We start from the raw sequence: 15,434 nt of genomic DNA, 5'->3' as shown, positions 1-15,434 counted from the left end.
AGATGCTACTACAGGGCTGGCATTCTTCGCCACACCATACCACGGCGCGAGCTTAATAATAGTAATATTCGGAGATATTCTGGCCAAGATTATAACTGGTCTCGGAATCCAGTAAGGTGATAATATACTAGAGACGCTAAAGAATGAGGGTACTTTCTCAGGCATTATACGTGAATAGTAGAGGCACCGGCTACCCGACTATAGTATTATATCGTTTTGGGGAGCGTATAATAGTATAAGTCGCCTTGTAATATAACGTAAAAGTTATATACAGCTAATGGCAAGTTCGAATTAGTACATACCAAAGGAGAGCGTACGGTTCAATATATCTGGAAAGGACGAGAATATCGTAATATTACAGGCAGACCATAGCAGTATATGCAAGTTCGGTCACTCAACGGCGGATCAGGATAACTTAAAGTTGGTTCGAGGCAATATCCAAGATCTCTACGAAGAGGCACTTAAGATCGGTGAGTTAAGCGTTAGTCTCACTAATATCAATAAGGAACAAAGTTCAGAGCGAGAGCTCCAAATGAGACTGGCAAGGTTAGGACAGTAGAGTTGAGCTTTTAAAGTCGAAGTATAACCTCTTCCCAGAAAAAGCTACTCCTGTTAGGAAGACGTATTCTTATTCTATCTGTCTCGCATATTAATAACACGCCGTTAATGCTCATATATCCATCTTACTAATATTAATATATAATCTGCAGATATAAGCTATTATTAACCTTTCTCCAGTATATAAACAACAGAAAGCTGCCAATGAAGAGTGTCAAGTGGTTATAGATTGGTTAACGCCGTTTGACTACGGTTCACAGCAAAGCGACTATATTGGGAGGCGACAGCCTGGAACTGGCCAATGGCTTCTGGGATCGGCAGAGTACCAGACGTGGCTAAAGAGCCAGAAGCAGACGTTGTTCTGCCCTGGCATTCCCGGAGCGGGAAAGACAATTATTACATCCATCGTAGTTGAAGAGCTTACTACTCACTTCCAGTCTGACGAGAGGATTGGCATTGCATACCTTTATTGCGACTTCCGGCGGCAAGACGAACAGAAGGCCGACAACTTACTAGGGAGCCTACTGAAACAGCTTACCCAGTGTCAATCGTCTCTATTACGCACCGTAAAAGAACTCTACGAACGATACAAAGATAAACGGATACGGCCATTATTCGATAAAATCTCGAAAGCCCTCCACTCTATAGCCGCTGAGTATTCGAGAGCCTTTATCGTCATCGATGTACTCGATGAATACCAAGCATTTGATGGCTGTCGAACGAGATTCCTATCAGAGATTTTCAGCCTTCAGGCTAAGTACGGAGCAAATATCTTTGCGACTTCAAGATTCATTCCAGAGATCACAGAAAAGTTCGAAAGGAGTTTATTAATAGAAATCCGTACCAGTGATGAAGATGTACGGAGATATCTTGATAGTCAGATGTTCCGGCTACCAGGGTTTGTGGTTGGTAGCCCGGAGCTGCAGGAGGAAATAAAGACTGAAATTATTAGAGCCGTTGATGGAATGTATAGGGTTGTTTTTATCCTATACAAAAGTCGCTAACATCTGCAGGTTCTTGCTTATACAGCTTTATCTTGATTCCTTAATCGGAAAGATAGCACCAAAGACAGTCCGAGCCGCTTTAAAGAAGCTGCCGACAGGATCCGGTGCGTATGACTATGTATATGAGGATACTGTAGAGAGAATTAAGGGACAGGTTATAGACGCGAAAGAGCTTGGTATGAAGGTTTTGTCTTGGATCGCTTGCGCAAAGAGGCCGCTCAAAACAACGGAACTTCAGCACGCGCTTGCGGTGGAAGTTGGCGAGGTGGAACTCGACCAAGAGAATCTGCCACAGATTGAAGCCATGGCCTCAGTGTATACTGGATTAGTTACCGTTGATAAAGAAAGCAAAATCATTCGGTTAGTCTACTACACGACGCAGGAATACTTCGAGCGAATACAAAAACGGTGGTTTCCAAATGCAGAGGCTAATATTACGATAATCTGTATTACCTACCTCTCATTTGATATTTTTGAGCATGGGTATTATCAAACGGACGACGAATTCGAGGAGCGATTACGGTCAAATCGGTTTTTTGAGTACGCCGCACGAAACTGGGGGTATCATGCTCGCAAGATTTCAACTCTAAGCCAAGCGTTAAGCCAAGTATTAAGCCTAGTAGTCGTAGAGTTTCTTAAGAGTGAAGCTAAGGTCAATGCATCTAGCCAAGGGTTATTGGCTATTAAGCACTACTTACGGAAATCAAAATATAGCCAGAAAGTTCCCAGATGGATAACGGGACTACATTTGACGGCATACTTCGGGGTTGAGGCTATAGTTAAGCTGCTGCTTGACATAAGCAAGGCCGACGTCAACGCAAAGGATGAATATAGTCAGACGCCATTATGGTAGGCTACTCAGGGAGGGCACGAGGCCGTTATGAAACTGCTGCTCGACACAGGCAAGGCCGACGTCGGCGCAAAGGATAAATACGATAATCGGACGCCGCTATAGTTAGCTGCCGAGGGAGGGCACGAGGCCGTTATGAAATTGCTACTCGATACAGGCAAGGCTAACGTTGACGCGAAGGATAAATACGATAAGCAGACGCCGCTATTATTAGCTACTAAGAGAGGGCACGAGGCTATTATAAAGCTGCTGCTCGATATAGGCAAGGCCAATACCGAGTCAAAGGATAGATACAATCGGACGCCGCTATGGTGGGCTACTGAGAGAGGGCACAAGGCCATTATAAAGCTTCTGCTTAATACAGGCAAGGCTAATATCGAGTCAAAGGATATATACGATCGGACGCCGCTATAGTTAGCTGCTCAGGAAGGGCACGAGGCCGTCGTAAAGCTACTGCTCGACACAGGCAAGGTCGATATTGAGTCAGATAATAATGGTCAGACACCGCTATTAATAGCTGCTAAGAGAGGGCACAAGGCCGTTATAAAACTGCTGCTCGATATAGGCAAGGCCATTATCGAGTCAAAGGATAGATACGATCGGACGCCGCTATGGTGGGCTGCTCAAGGAGGGCACGAGGCCGCTATGAAACTACTACTCGAGAAATACGATAAGCAGACGTCGCTATTATTAGCTGCTAAGGCAGGGCACAAGGCTATCGTCCAGCTGCTACTCGAGATAGGCAAGGTCGATATTGACTCGAAAGATGAGTCCGGTCGTACGCCGCTGTCGTGGGCTGCTGGGAAGGGGCACGAGACTTTCATCCAGCTGCTGCTCGATACAGGCAAGGTTGATATTAACTCAAAAGATGAGTCCGGTCGGACGCCGCTGTGGTGGGCTGCCAGCCACGGTCGCGAGGCTATGGTCAAGCTGCTGCTCGAGACAGGCAGAGCCGATGTCGACTTAAAGGATAGCTACAATCAGACGCCGCTATCGTGGGCGGCTGAGAACGGGCATGAGGCTATGGTCAAGCTGCTACTCGATAATGGCGCTGATATCAGTATAGAGAACAGAAGTGGCTGGACTGCCCTACAACTAGCGGCACTCAATACATATGAAAGTATAGAGCAGCTCTTGGTGATACATGGAGCGCCTGAGCCAGATGACTTTATAGGCTTCAGAAGCTGTTTTTGTAAAGTAGTATTTAAATCGTATTATATATATTTTCATAACCTTAATAGAGAGGGGCTTGGGGGACCTAATCTTTATATATTATACTTAATATTAAAATGCTTTATAGCAGCTTCGCTTTTACTCTTCTGGCCATGTAATGCTATACTCTCTAATACTTACTTCAGCGTACTCTTATACTATATGCAATTTAAAGAGTAGTCGATTTAAGGTTCTCTGGGCAGTTCGAGTACAAGTAATCTGCGACAAATAATGCAATAGTCTGGGATATCTCCAGAATTTTAATTAGGCAAAATCCATTTGATCCTTTAATATATAAGGGCCAAGAGTTGAGCTCGAATATAACTTTAAAGCCAGGAACTATATAACCAGATGCGGAGCTCGAGGCCGGGCACTCGTTTAATTATATAAGATTGTGTCCCATTACGTAATATACAGTTACGTGAAGTAATGCCACGTGATATCTAATAAAAAAAGTGGAACAGTCTTTAACTTTATAAATATAGTATTGTTTTTACATATACAGACTTGAGATATTTCAAGGCGGAACGATCAGATTTCAGGTACTAATTATCTCTATATCTTGCCTTCCCTTATAATATTGCAGAGATGGCAGATAGAAATTGGAGATTAGTGGCTCAACTAATAAAGATCCGGGCTATAATAATACGGTTAAGTTTATTGCTTGTAGTCAGAATAAATAGAAACAAATATAATAAAAAAACGTCTGCTAAGGATTATACTCTAGAAGTTTGCAGAAGATCTATTTCCAGAATCCCTATACCACGCTAACTGTTTTTAGCTAGCGAGATTCAAGAACCCTTGCTTAATAGGGAGAAATAAAAAATTCCAAGTGAGTGTAGAGGGGAAGCCAGTTTTGCAAGCGACTATATACAGGTGCAGACAGACCCTAATATTTGTTATACCGCCTTAAATTTCTGCTAAGCAAAGAAGCCGGAAGGGGATCCTCTAAAAATATATTCTCTAAATTAGGGGTCCGAAAACGGCTCCAAATTATATATCCAAACTCCAGAATACTAAAGGATTAGAATTAGTTCTATAATAGGGTTTATTTATAGCTAATTATATAATAGCAAATCTATTTGCTATACTCTTTTATATAAAGATAGATATAATAATTATTAATAATATTATGGCCCCGGTATAAATAAGAGCCCCTATACTCAGATAATCTAGAAGTCCTTTCTCTACTCTAATAATAGACTTAAAATCCGGGATCCTTAATTAGATATAGTATATAGTAAGATAAGAAAAAATAAAAAAAATAAAACAAAATACAGATACTAAATAGACTTCCAGTTTTAGTAAATATATAATAAAAGAAAAGAAATATAAACAGGCAAGTATAGGTATTATAAAAAGAATAAATATTAGATCTAGAATTACCTAGCCTTAAATACTCGCAAGTATAACTTTTGCCAAAATTCCTTTAAGAGGCTAAAGAGACTTGACTTTATTACTAACGAATTTTATAACAGCTTCTAGTACTATATTAGAGATATTTAGTAGCAAGTTATAGTATATTATATTAGTATTAAACCCTATATAAAATTGCTTGGTATCGAGTAAATAATTTCTTAGAATTATTATATTAATAGTAGTAATATTTATAATATTAGAAATAGCTATAATAATAGCGCCTATAGCTTCCTGAACCTTACTAGAAGTAGCGGAAATAGCTATATTAAGGAGGTTTGCCATACTTTAAGCTTTGCTTTGAAATAGTTAGAGATAACCTTTTAATAAAATAGTATATAGCCTAACTAAGGAATTTAGTAAATAGATATTAGTTAAATTGAATTATATTATTAAAGTTACAATTCCCGCTTTTATAATATTATCCTAAGCTAGTATATAGATTTCTAATATTATATAATAGAAAGTAATAAAGAAGAAGGCTAATAAAACTTCTATCTTTATCCAGTTTTATAATTGCAGTATTTTGAGTTATTAAATTCAAAGAGAAAATTCTTTAAGATTATTTAGTAGTAAATTAAGAGTATTATATAAAGTAAATAAAAGTTAGGATATGAGTATTACTAAAAGTAAGGTACTAGATACGGCTTCTATTAAAAGAGTAAGTTTGCCCCCTATTTCCTAAGGCTAAAAATAACTATTCTACTCTCTTCTAAGATTTCATTACTAATATTTATATATTCTAATTATAGTAATAGTTAATATAAATATAGGTCCGAATATTAGTTAACTATCTCTGGGAAATTAAGTTCGAGATATAAGCCTATTATAGTAATCCGCTCTATATCTGAAATACTAAAATATAATTAATAAGGGCTTAATTATATATTCAAATTTAACTATAGAATACTTTACTAAATAAAATATTAGATTAAAGTTTAAAAGTCTAGGAATTAAGTAATTTTAAATAATTTTAAATATTAAATATTAAGTTATATTTCCTGAAATAAATTCTAGTATAGTAAGTAGTTCTATAAAGTTTATCTTAGTAAGCTTAATTAGTATATAAGTATCTAGCTATAGTAAGGAACTAGGAGACTTACTTGGAAAATAATATAGGAGTTAAGAACTATACTATTACTTAGTATAGATATGGTATAATAACCCGGAAACTATAATTAGTAGAAAGTTCGGAATAAGTAATAGAAAAGGTATTTAGCTTAGGATATATATTAATTATAAATCTAGAAATTAGCCTAACTTGGATTTCAGAGAAAGTAATATCTACTATTAGTAATATTCTCTTACTTATTATTAAAAGAGGTAGAGATTATATTAATAGCTCTTAATATATTAATTACTACTTCTAATATAAATCTATATATACTAAGAAATAGAGAAGGCAAATATAATAATAAAGGAAGCAAATTTTCTTATATAAAGATAAAATAAATAAGGCTAGAATAGAAGAATTCTAGTAAACTTTATATATCTATATCTAAATAAATTAGAGACTAAGATAATACGGGTAATAAAATCTGCTAGAATAGGCTCTAGTTACTTATACTTATCTAGAATAGATTAAATATATCTTGCAAGCCTATTTTAGTTCTCAAATTAGCTAGGTTTATATTATAAAACTAAATAATTATAAGTATTCTAAACTCAAGTTATTAAATATATATTTAAATTAAAGACTTAAATAAATAAATAGGCCAAATCTTTAGGCAAATTAAGTTATTAATATAAAAGAGTTATAACTAAAAAGTTTATATTATATTTTGCTTTATTTCGGATCTTATATCAGGTTCTAATAGCTTAATATAAATATGTTATTTATAATAGTACTAATAGTACTAGTATCTAGTACTAAGGCAAATACTATAATTATTTCTACTAAAGCCTATTTCTTTCTGTCTCTATAATATCTAATAAGCTCTAGAGACTCTCGTTAACTTAAGTAATATATGCCTCTACCTATTATTCCAACTAGTAGAAATAAGATATATAGGCTTAAAGTTAGTATCTTTATTTCTTTATTTAAGTTAATAGCTAAATAAAGCCAGCCCGACTCAATTATATTAGCTATATCTTGACTATAGGAGATAAATATAGTAGCTATAATATTAGTAGTATTAATATTCTGTTTTATCTAACTATTTCGAGTACTACTATCTTTAAATTTGGAAATAATAGAGTATAATCTAATTATACTATATCCGAGAATTACCCGGCAGACAGAATTAGAGAGACTATTCTAGGCTATAACTTCAATACTATATAGGTCTTTAATATTTCCCTATAATAATTTCTTATTAGATAAAAATTAATTCTTAATCTAAAAGTTAATAATTCTTAAGTTATTACTAGTAATAAAAGTAAGGAAGTTCTAATAAATATAATATATAGTAATAATTACTATATTCTGCCCGGCTATAATACTATAAATATAGTAAAACTTAATATAAATAGTTCTGCTAATAATATATAAAGTAATCTTAATAAGTTAAGTATATTAACTAGTTTTTTTAGTACTAATATTAAATAAAAACTAGAATATTAGTATATAGTAATAAAACCGGAAAGTATTATTAATTATATAAAAGATAAAGATAAGAGCCTATAATAAGCCTTTACTTAAGGCTTTAATTTTAATATTACTTATAGCTTGAAATACTTTATATTCTCGAGAATAGCTTATAATAAATATTAGCTTTACTATTACTAAAGAACTATATATTATTCTTTTAAACTTTCTATAAATAGTTAGCGAACTAGCTAGACTAAAAGAGATTTATATAAAGCTAATATAGTTTTTAATCTTAATATCTTTTATATTCTTATTATAGTAAAAAAATAATGCTTTTACTACTTTCTCTAAGTTTTATATTTAATTCATTATATATACTATTAGTATAATGAAATATAGAAATAGAAGAAACTTAATAAAGGCAAAAAGACAGCAAATTATTAATAAATAACCTAATAAAGAATTTAAAAATAATACTAGATCTATAATTTTTCTAGCTTTATAAATTAAATAGTATTATAAGAATTAAAAGTTACTAAGCTTCTTAATTTATTTTTCTTAATAATTCTTCCTAAATAATTATAGGCCTAAAATATATATTAGATATAGATCTTAGGAATTAATTTCTTTATTCTAGTATATATAAATAGAATATAAAAACAGGATATAGAAACGAGATATAGAAATAGAATAAAGAAATAAGATATAAAAATAAAAATATAGAAATAGAATATAGAAGTAAGATAGGTAGAGCCCTATTATACTATATTCTATATCCTATACTATAGAGCTAGAACGTTTAGTATATCTATTAGCTAATATATATAATACTAATCTTTCTATTATATAGCTATCTTTATAAAAATTATAAATAAACTATATTAGAAGACTTAGATAAGATCTATTTTCTAAACCGGAAATAAGATAAAGTATTTATATTTGGTTTATTTTATATATAATTAATAGTTTATTATAAATAAGCTAATAGAATATAATATATTTCAATTTCCTATAGCTCTACTTACTTCTTCTTATTTCTATAACTAGTATACTCTATTATTAGTTTTAATACCTCTATATAAATACTTATAAATTCTTAAATATTAAAGGCTTTTATCTAGAAATACCGGAATTTGGCTTGGCCTTATAAGTTAATATCTAGTAAGTAAAGACTACTAACTATATAATATAGAGATAGCTATTCTAGACAATTCTAGTTATTACTAAAGTTATTATATAATAAAGGCCCCTAAATATCTTATTAACTTTCTAGAATAAGGAATTAATAAACTTAATCTAGTATTTATAGTTATACTAGTATAATAGTAGTAAGAATAATAATAATATTAATAATATTTCAAAAGTATATTTTATAGTTAGTTAATAAGATATCTGTCTTTTCTAGTTATAGGTTATAGATCTAGCTAATTATTTATTTATATTATTTTAATAGAAGTTAGTCTAAAATAGCTATAAGAATAATAGCAAATATAATAGATTTAATATCTAACTATTAGATCCTGTTTTATAAAATTTATAATAATTATAAATAATCTTATCTCGAAATAGAACTTCTATAATAATATTAGAACGGGCTTTCTTTTCCGGAGCCAGAATTAGTTTCAGAAAAGTATTTTTTTCTCTTAATAAACTATATTTAATCTTTCCTCTAAAAGAACTAGTACTATTTAAGTATTATATAGCTTTAATTAATATTATATTTCAGTTAGTAAGTATTATATAATCTTATAAATAATACGGTATTTAAGAAAGAAGAGGGTTATTATAGTAATATACTAAACTAGATAAGTAAAATAAAAATAGAGAGAGCTATATATAGAATATTTATTATAAAGCTTTACTAGATTTCTATTAAAGAGAGTCTATATATTAGCCCTAAAAATTAGAGTAATAATATCTAAAACCCTAGTAACTTAATTTACTAAAAGAGTTAACTAAAAATATAATACTAATAAAAAGAATAAGGTTTTCGTATTTTATTACTATATAAATATTCTTTACTAAAATACTACTTATAGGCCCTCTAATAAGGTTCCCTATTTCCCGCTAAAATTCAAATATACTATATAGCTATAGCCCTATAGTAGGCTTATTAGTTAATACTATAATAAAACGGTAATATAATATACTATAATTACTAGTAAAAAGTCTATATAATAAGTAAAATATAAGTAAAGAAGTAAAACTTTAGCTAGAGTACTAGATATAGAGAATAATAGTATAGGAATAGAGTATTAAGCCAATTATAAAAGTAATTGGCTTAAAATAGTTCGAGAGGTAACCTATACTAATTTGGCTAATTATTTGGGAAATATTAAGAAGAAAAAGTATTAGAGTTCCTTAGCTAGACAAGAAACTAATTACAAATATATAGGCTATACTATATTAGTATTTCTAATATAAGATTATTCTAATATAACTTATATAGAAGGTAAATATCTAGTAAAAAGAATACTAGCTTTTAAAATATATTTAATTATATAATTATAAAGAAAATAAGTTCTTTAAAGATAATAAAATTAAGTTTATTTTTAGGATTAGTTCTAGCTTAATATAAAAGACAATTATAAAAGAGAGGAAGTATTAGTCTAATAAGTATAAACTAAATAAAGAATACTATTAATATTTCTCTCTAATTAACGAGTTAAAATATATATAATAATAATTATATATACTTTTAATATTATAGTATACCTATATTATTTTAGTATTTTCTTTATTAAAAATAGTATCCCAAGGCTATAAATTCTAGTAAAACCAAATCTATATATAAATTAGATAAAATTAGAAAGACTAAAATAAAACTTATAAAATACTATAAGCTAGTTCCCGCTATTTAATAAACTATTTATTTAATATATTTAAAAGTAAATAGTATATAGTTAAAAAGCCGAGGCTATAGAGAAATTCTTATATAACTATTAAATACTATATCTCTATAATAAAGCTACTATTAACTAATATAAGAATATAAACTAATTATCTCTTCTATATTATATATTATTAGTATATAGGATACCTAATAGTAAAGAATATAATTAATAGTATATTAAGATATAATATTACTTATAAAGCAAAATATTAGCTACTTTATAAAAAGATCTATATATTATAAAGAAGAAAGAATAGTAATATATAGTAATTAAAGTTCTAATTAATAAAAAATATTAACTATTAGTAAAGATATTATTATTTTAATAATATAATTAGAAGACTCTAAAGGCTAACGGGAAATCTATTAATATTAGTTAAGTAATTAAAATATAGAAAGTAATATTTATTCTATATTAAGCCTTTAATTATAAAGGCTTCTAATATAAAAGCCTATACTTATTAACTACTATTAACTAGTAGAAATATAATATCTTTATTAATGTTTTTAATATATTCTATAGAGTTTTTCGAATGCTCTTATAAACTATTACTATTAATTATATTAAAAATATATAGTTTTAAAGTTTTTCTGAGCTCAGATATTTTTTAAGGTACTAAAATAGGTAAAGAGGAAATTAATAAAGTTATAAATTCGAAAAAGAAGTAATAGAAATAATATAGAGAATTAGAAGAAATTAATTTTTATATTTAAAATTTTTTATATTATATTCTAGCTAATTAATAAATAATAAAGCTTTTTAATAATAACTATTAATTAGAGATTAGACCGGAGAGCAGATAGAGGCAATATATTAGTTTACTTTATATACTTATATATTAACTTCCTAAAATAGCTTAACTAACTTAGTATAATTATAGACTTTACTATATATTATAATCTAACTAGTTAATATAAATATAATATATAAGATTAGAATAGTAATTATAAAAGATAAAAAAATTATATAGAAATAAAGTATAGAGCCAGAATATAGAATTAGAATATAAAGCCAGAATATAGAAATAAGATATAAAGCTAGAATATAACTTAGTATACTTAAAATATATATAAGATTTTATTATTTCTAAAAACTATAAATAAATTTAAGCTATAAAATTTAAACTCTCTAATATAACTATATATAGGGCAAGAATTACTTCTTAGACTATTCTAAACTATATAGATAAAATTAATAAAAGACTATATCTTATAAATACTTTATTTAAATATTTAATTTACTACTTTTAAGATTATAAAATAAATAATTAGACTAAATAATTCTTATTATATATATAAGTAATAAAATCCGGAGAATAGATAATTATAAACCTTTAAAGCCTTTCTTCTAAGCTAAGTATAGCTATAACCTTATAACTTCCAAATAGAATTCAAATAAGAAGTACTAATAATTTTATTATTAGATTAAAAAATATAAGAAGAGATATAGCTAGAGCTTTTTAAAAACCAAGAATACTAATACTCTATAATATATACCTCTATTAAGATACTATTAAGGAACTTTATAATAGTATACTTACTACTTTATATTTATAGGAAATATAAAATTAGAAGTATTATTCGAATATAAAACTCGATTTATTAGAAACTTTCTCGAGAATACTTATTTATCTTTTTCTAGTAAAGTAAAGTTATTTTATCTTATTATACTATATTATATCTAGCCTATAAGTTCAATTACTAGAACTAGTAAGAGAGTTATAATAAAGAAAGAAGATCTTAATACCTGAACTTAGGGATTTAGAGATTATATAATAGAAGTAATATAAGGCTATAGATAAATAATTCATTATATACTCGAAGTAATTCAGACTATAGGTTCCTTTATAGGAATTATTAAATTCTTTACTAGTATAACTATAGCCTATATACTAGTATCTCTTATAAAGTATTAAGTATTTCTCGAACTTATATAGAACTTCCAGATTAATTCAAATATATATTCTTTCTATATTTTAATTCTAGTATAGATCCAAAAGTATAAATATAATAAATAAAGACTAATATAATATAATAGCTACTTCTACTATTATTTCGTTTTACTATTTACTATAATAGCTTTAAATTATCTTATTCTTAGTATAAATCTCTTTACTATCCGCAAATTCAAATATCTGTTTTATATTTTATTAGGAATCTTAATCCGGTTATATCCGAGAATTATATATTAAAGTTTATAGAAAGATATAAGAATAGTTTAATAATATACTATCTAGATATTTATTTTATATTAAGAAGTAAAATATTTCAAGAGGCTATACTAGATTTTATAATGAAATAGCTGAGAATAGATATAACAAATAGTCTAGAAATTCTTTAGGCAGAAGCTAGTACTAGCTTTATATAAAGTAATATAGATTATTAGTTTAGAAGATATTGAGAGAAATACTAGCTTTAAAATAACTTTAAATAAAAAAAAGAAGTGAATTTTTATATATTATTATAAGGGCCTAGAAATTTTCTTTATTTTATATTTCTATTTAGTATTACTACTTTCTAATTAAAAAAATCATCTAAAGAAAAGTTTTCTATTAAATTAATTCCTATATATATATCTATCCGAGCTATATTAATAGCTTTAAGCTAGAAATATCTAGTATTATTCTATTATATCTTTTATATTATTTATTAGGCTATTACTAGATTTGCCTTAGCCTATAGGCCTCGCTTAAAGGCGCCTATAATAATATAAACCGCTACTACTATCTATAAGCAAAATAAATACTCGGTAATAGATTAATAGTAAATCGGAAGTAATAATTAAAGCAGATATAATACAGATCTTATATTAGAATATAAATAAGAGTATAGAAATAAAAGTACAGAAATATAATATACTTTTGTTTTATATTATATTAGAAGTTTATAAATTCGAATAATAGAAATATATAAGTATTAATATAAGTTTAGTATGCGATTTTTAGGAGAAGTTTAGTTCTTCTCTAGTTTAAAGAAACCAGATATAATTTAGTATAATAATAATTAACTTAATATATAAGCTCTCTTTAAAATTCTAGATTAAAGTCTAATATATAGGAATTAAAATGTTTTTTATTATATTTTAAATCGTCTATTATAATATATTTAATATAAATAAGGTCGAGAATATAGCTTCTTTTCTCCCTATACTAGTTGCCTATCCAGAAAAAAAGCTTTAGGTTTTTATATAATTTATTTTTCGCTATAATAATATTATAATTTGAAACTATAAATCTAATAATAAGAGTATTTAGGATATTAGTCTAGTATATTCTAGTACTACTAGTAATATATATACTAATAGGTTCAAGAATCTAATAAATAGCAAATTAATACTAGAGGAAGCCGGCTATAACGAGAAGTTAAAGTAGACCGACTTGAAAATTACTATAGCTAAGGTTAGTTTTTAGAGTATAATAGAGAAACTATATAAGGAATTAATTTTAGTAAAGGAAATCTGAGGTTTATTCTAAATTGTTTTTTTATATATTACTACTTTTAAGCTTTTTTATCTAATTTATCTATTATTATTTTTTAAGAATATTTTTAATAAATTAGTATAACTACTATTATATAAGAAATTACTATAAAATTTCTCTTTGGCTTCTTTACTTAATTAATAAATACTACTTCTTTATTTCTTCTAGTATAACCTATTTTTCTATTACTAATAATTATAATATTATAATATTAAACTTATAATAGATAAAATAATAATTATAAGTAATAAGATAATAATACTACTAATTAAATATATATATTCCTTAATATTCTTCTACTATATATACTTATATACTTTACTAGCTCTATTATAAGTATTATAAGAAGTTATAAATAGTTTATTAGTTCTGTTTTCAAATAAATCTAGATATTTCTTCTATTCTAGTAAATTATTTATAGTATCTTATATAGTATAAATAGTAGTATTAACTTAAGCTTATAAAGTACTTACTATTTTATTATAAGTTAATAAACTAAAGAAAAGTTACTTAGAGGAAAATATCTAATATTATAATAACTTAATTAGATAATATAAATATAATCTATTTATATTATATTTAGATATAGGGATATCGAAAAGAGAAAACGGCTCTTCTAGAGCTATTTAAGGTTACTACTATTTATAAAATATAATATTATTAAAAATAGAATTATACTAGATAAAAATAAATATATTAATAATATAAAATATCCGGGTTTATCTTTAGTAATACCTTACCTAATATCTTATTTATATTTATTTCAATTTAAGCTACTTCTATATATAACTTAGAACTCGAGTTATAACTATAAATCTTATTATAGTTTTTACTTTTCTAATCTCTATAAATATCTATCTATATTATAAAGAGATTAATAAGATACTTGTTCTAAAGTTCGGGGTTATTAGAGAAACTAATTATAATATTCTTTAAATAAGTAATTATACTAGATTTAATAAGTAATTTATCTTAATTTTTTATATCTATTTACCTAATTATAATCTGTTTATTAATATACTAAATAATACTCTTAAACTAGGTAATATTAAGGGAAAGCTAATTACATTTAGTAATAATACTAGTAATTAGTTCGGGGCTATAAATAAATAGCAAGCTACTATTTATATAATTATTCTATAAAGTTTTAATAATAAGAAAGAGAATAAATATCTAGTTACTTCTATATCTAACTTTAAGGCCTAATAAAATACAGGTATCCGGAGTAATAAGATAATTATAAAGTAATTATAAAGCTAAATATATAATATTAATAAAGGAAAGCCAGGTAAATAATCTTTATAAAAAATTATAAATAGCTTATTAGATATATTTTATATTTAGCTCTTTTGAAATTATACTTTTAGAGTTTTAAGAAAAACTTTATATAAATATATTAAAATATTTATTCTTTATTAAATACTATTAATAGATTATTATAGTCTTACGAATATTAGTACCTACTAACTAATTTTCTCTGCCTTTAATATAG

General features: G+C 27.1%; 1 protein-coding gene across 1 annotated transcript; it reads left to right on the top strand.

Annotated features, from left to right (window-relative positions):
• Positions 1 to 782: 782 nt before the first annotated feature.
• K444DRAFT_548252 (uncharacterized protein) lies at positions 783 to 3,804 on the top strand (the record flags this gene model as incomplete). The annotated part of the gene is made up of 3 exons (XM_024876363.1): positions 783 to 1,525; positions 1,572 to 2,373; positions 3,076 to 3,804. Coding segments are annotated over 3 exons (2,274 nt in total), but the record flags the coding sequence as incomplete, so codon positions are not given.
• Between the last annotated feature and the right edge of the window lie 11,630 nt (positions 3,805 to 15,434).

The sequence above is a fragment of the Hyaloscypha bicolor genome (genome assembly GCF_002865645.1).
Source record: "Hyaloscypha bicolor E unplaced genomic scaffold K444scaffold_189, whole genome shotgun sequence".
NCBI lineage: Eukaryota > Fungi > Ascomycota > Leotiomycetes > Helotiales > Hyaloscyphaceae > Hyaloscypha > Hyaloscypha bicolor.
Note: the sequence above shows the minus strand (reverse complement) of the source record. Positions and strands in the feature narration are given on the sequence as shown.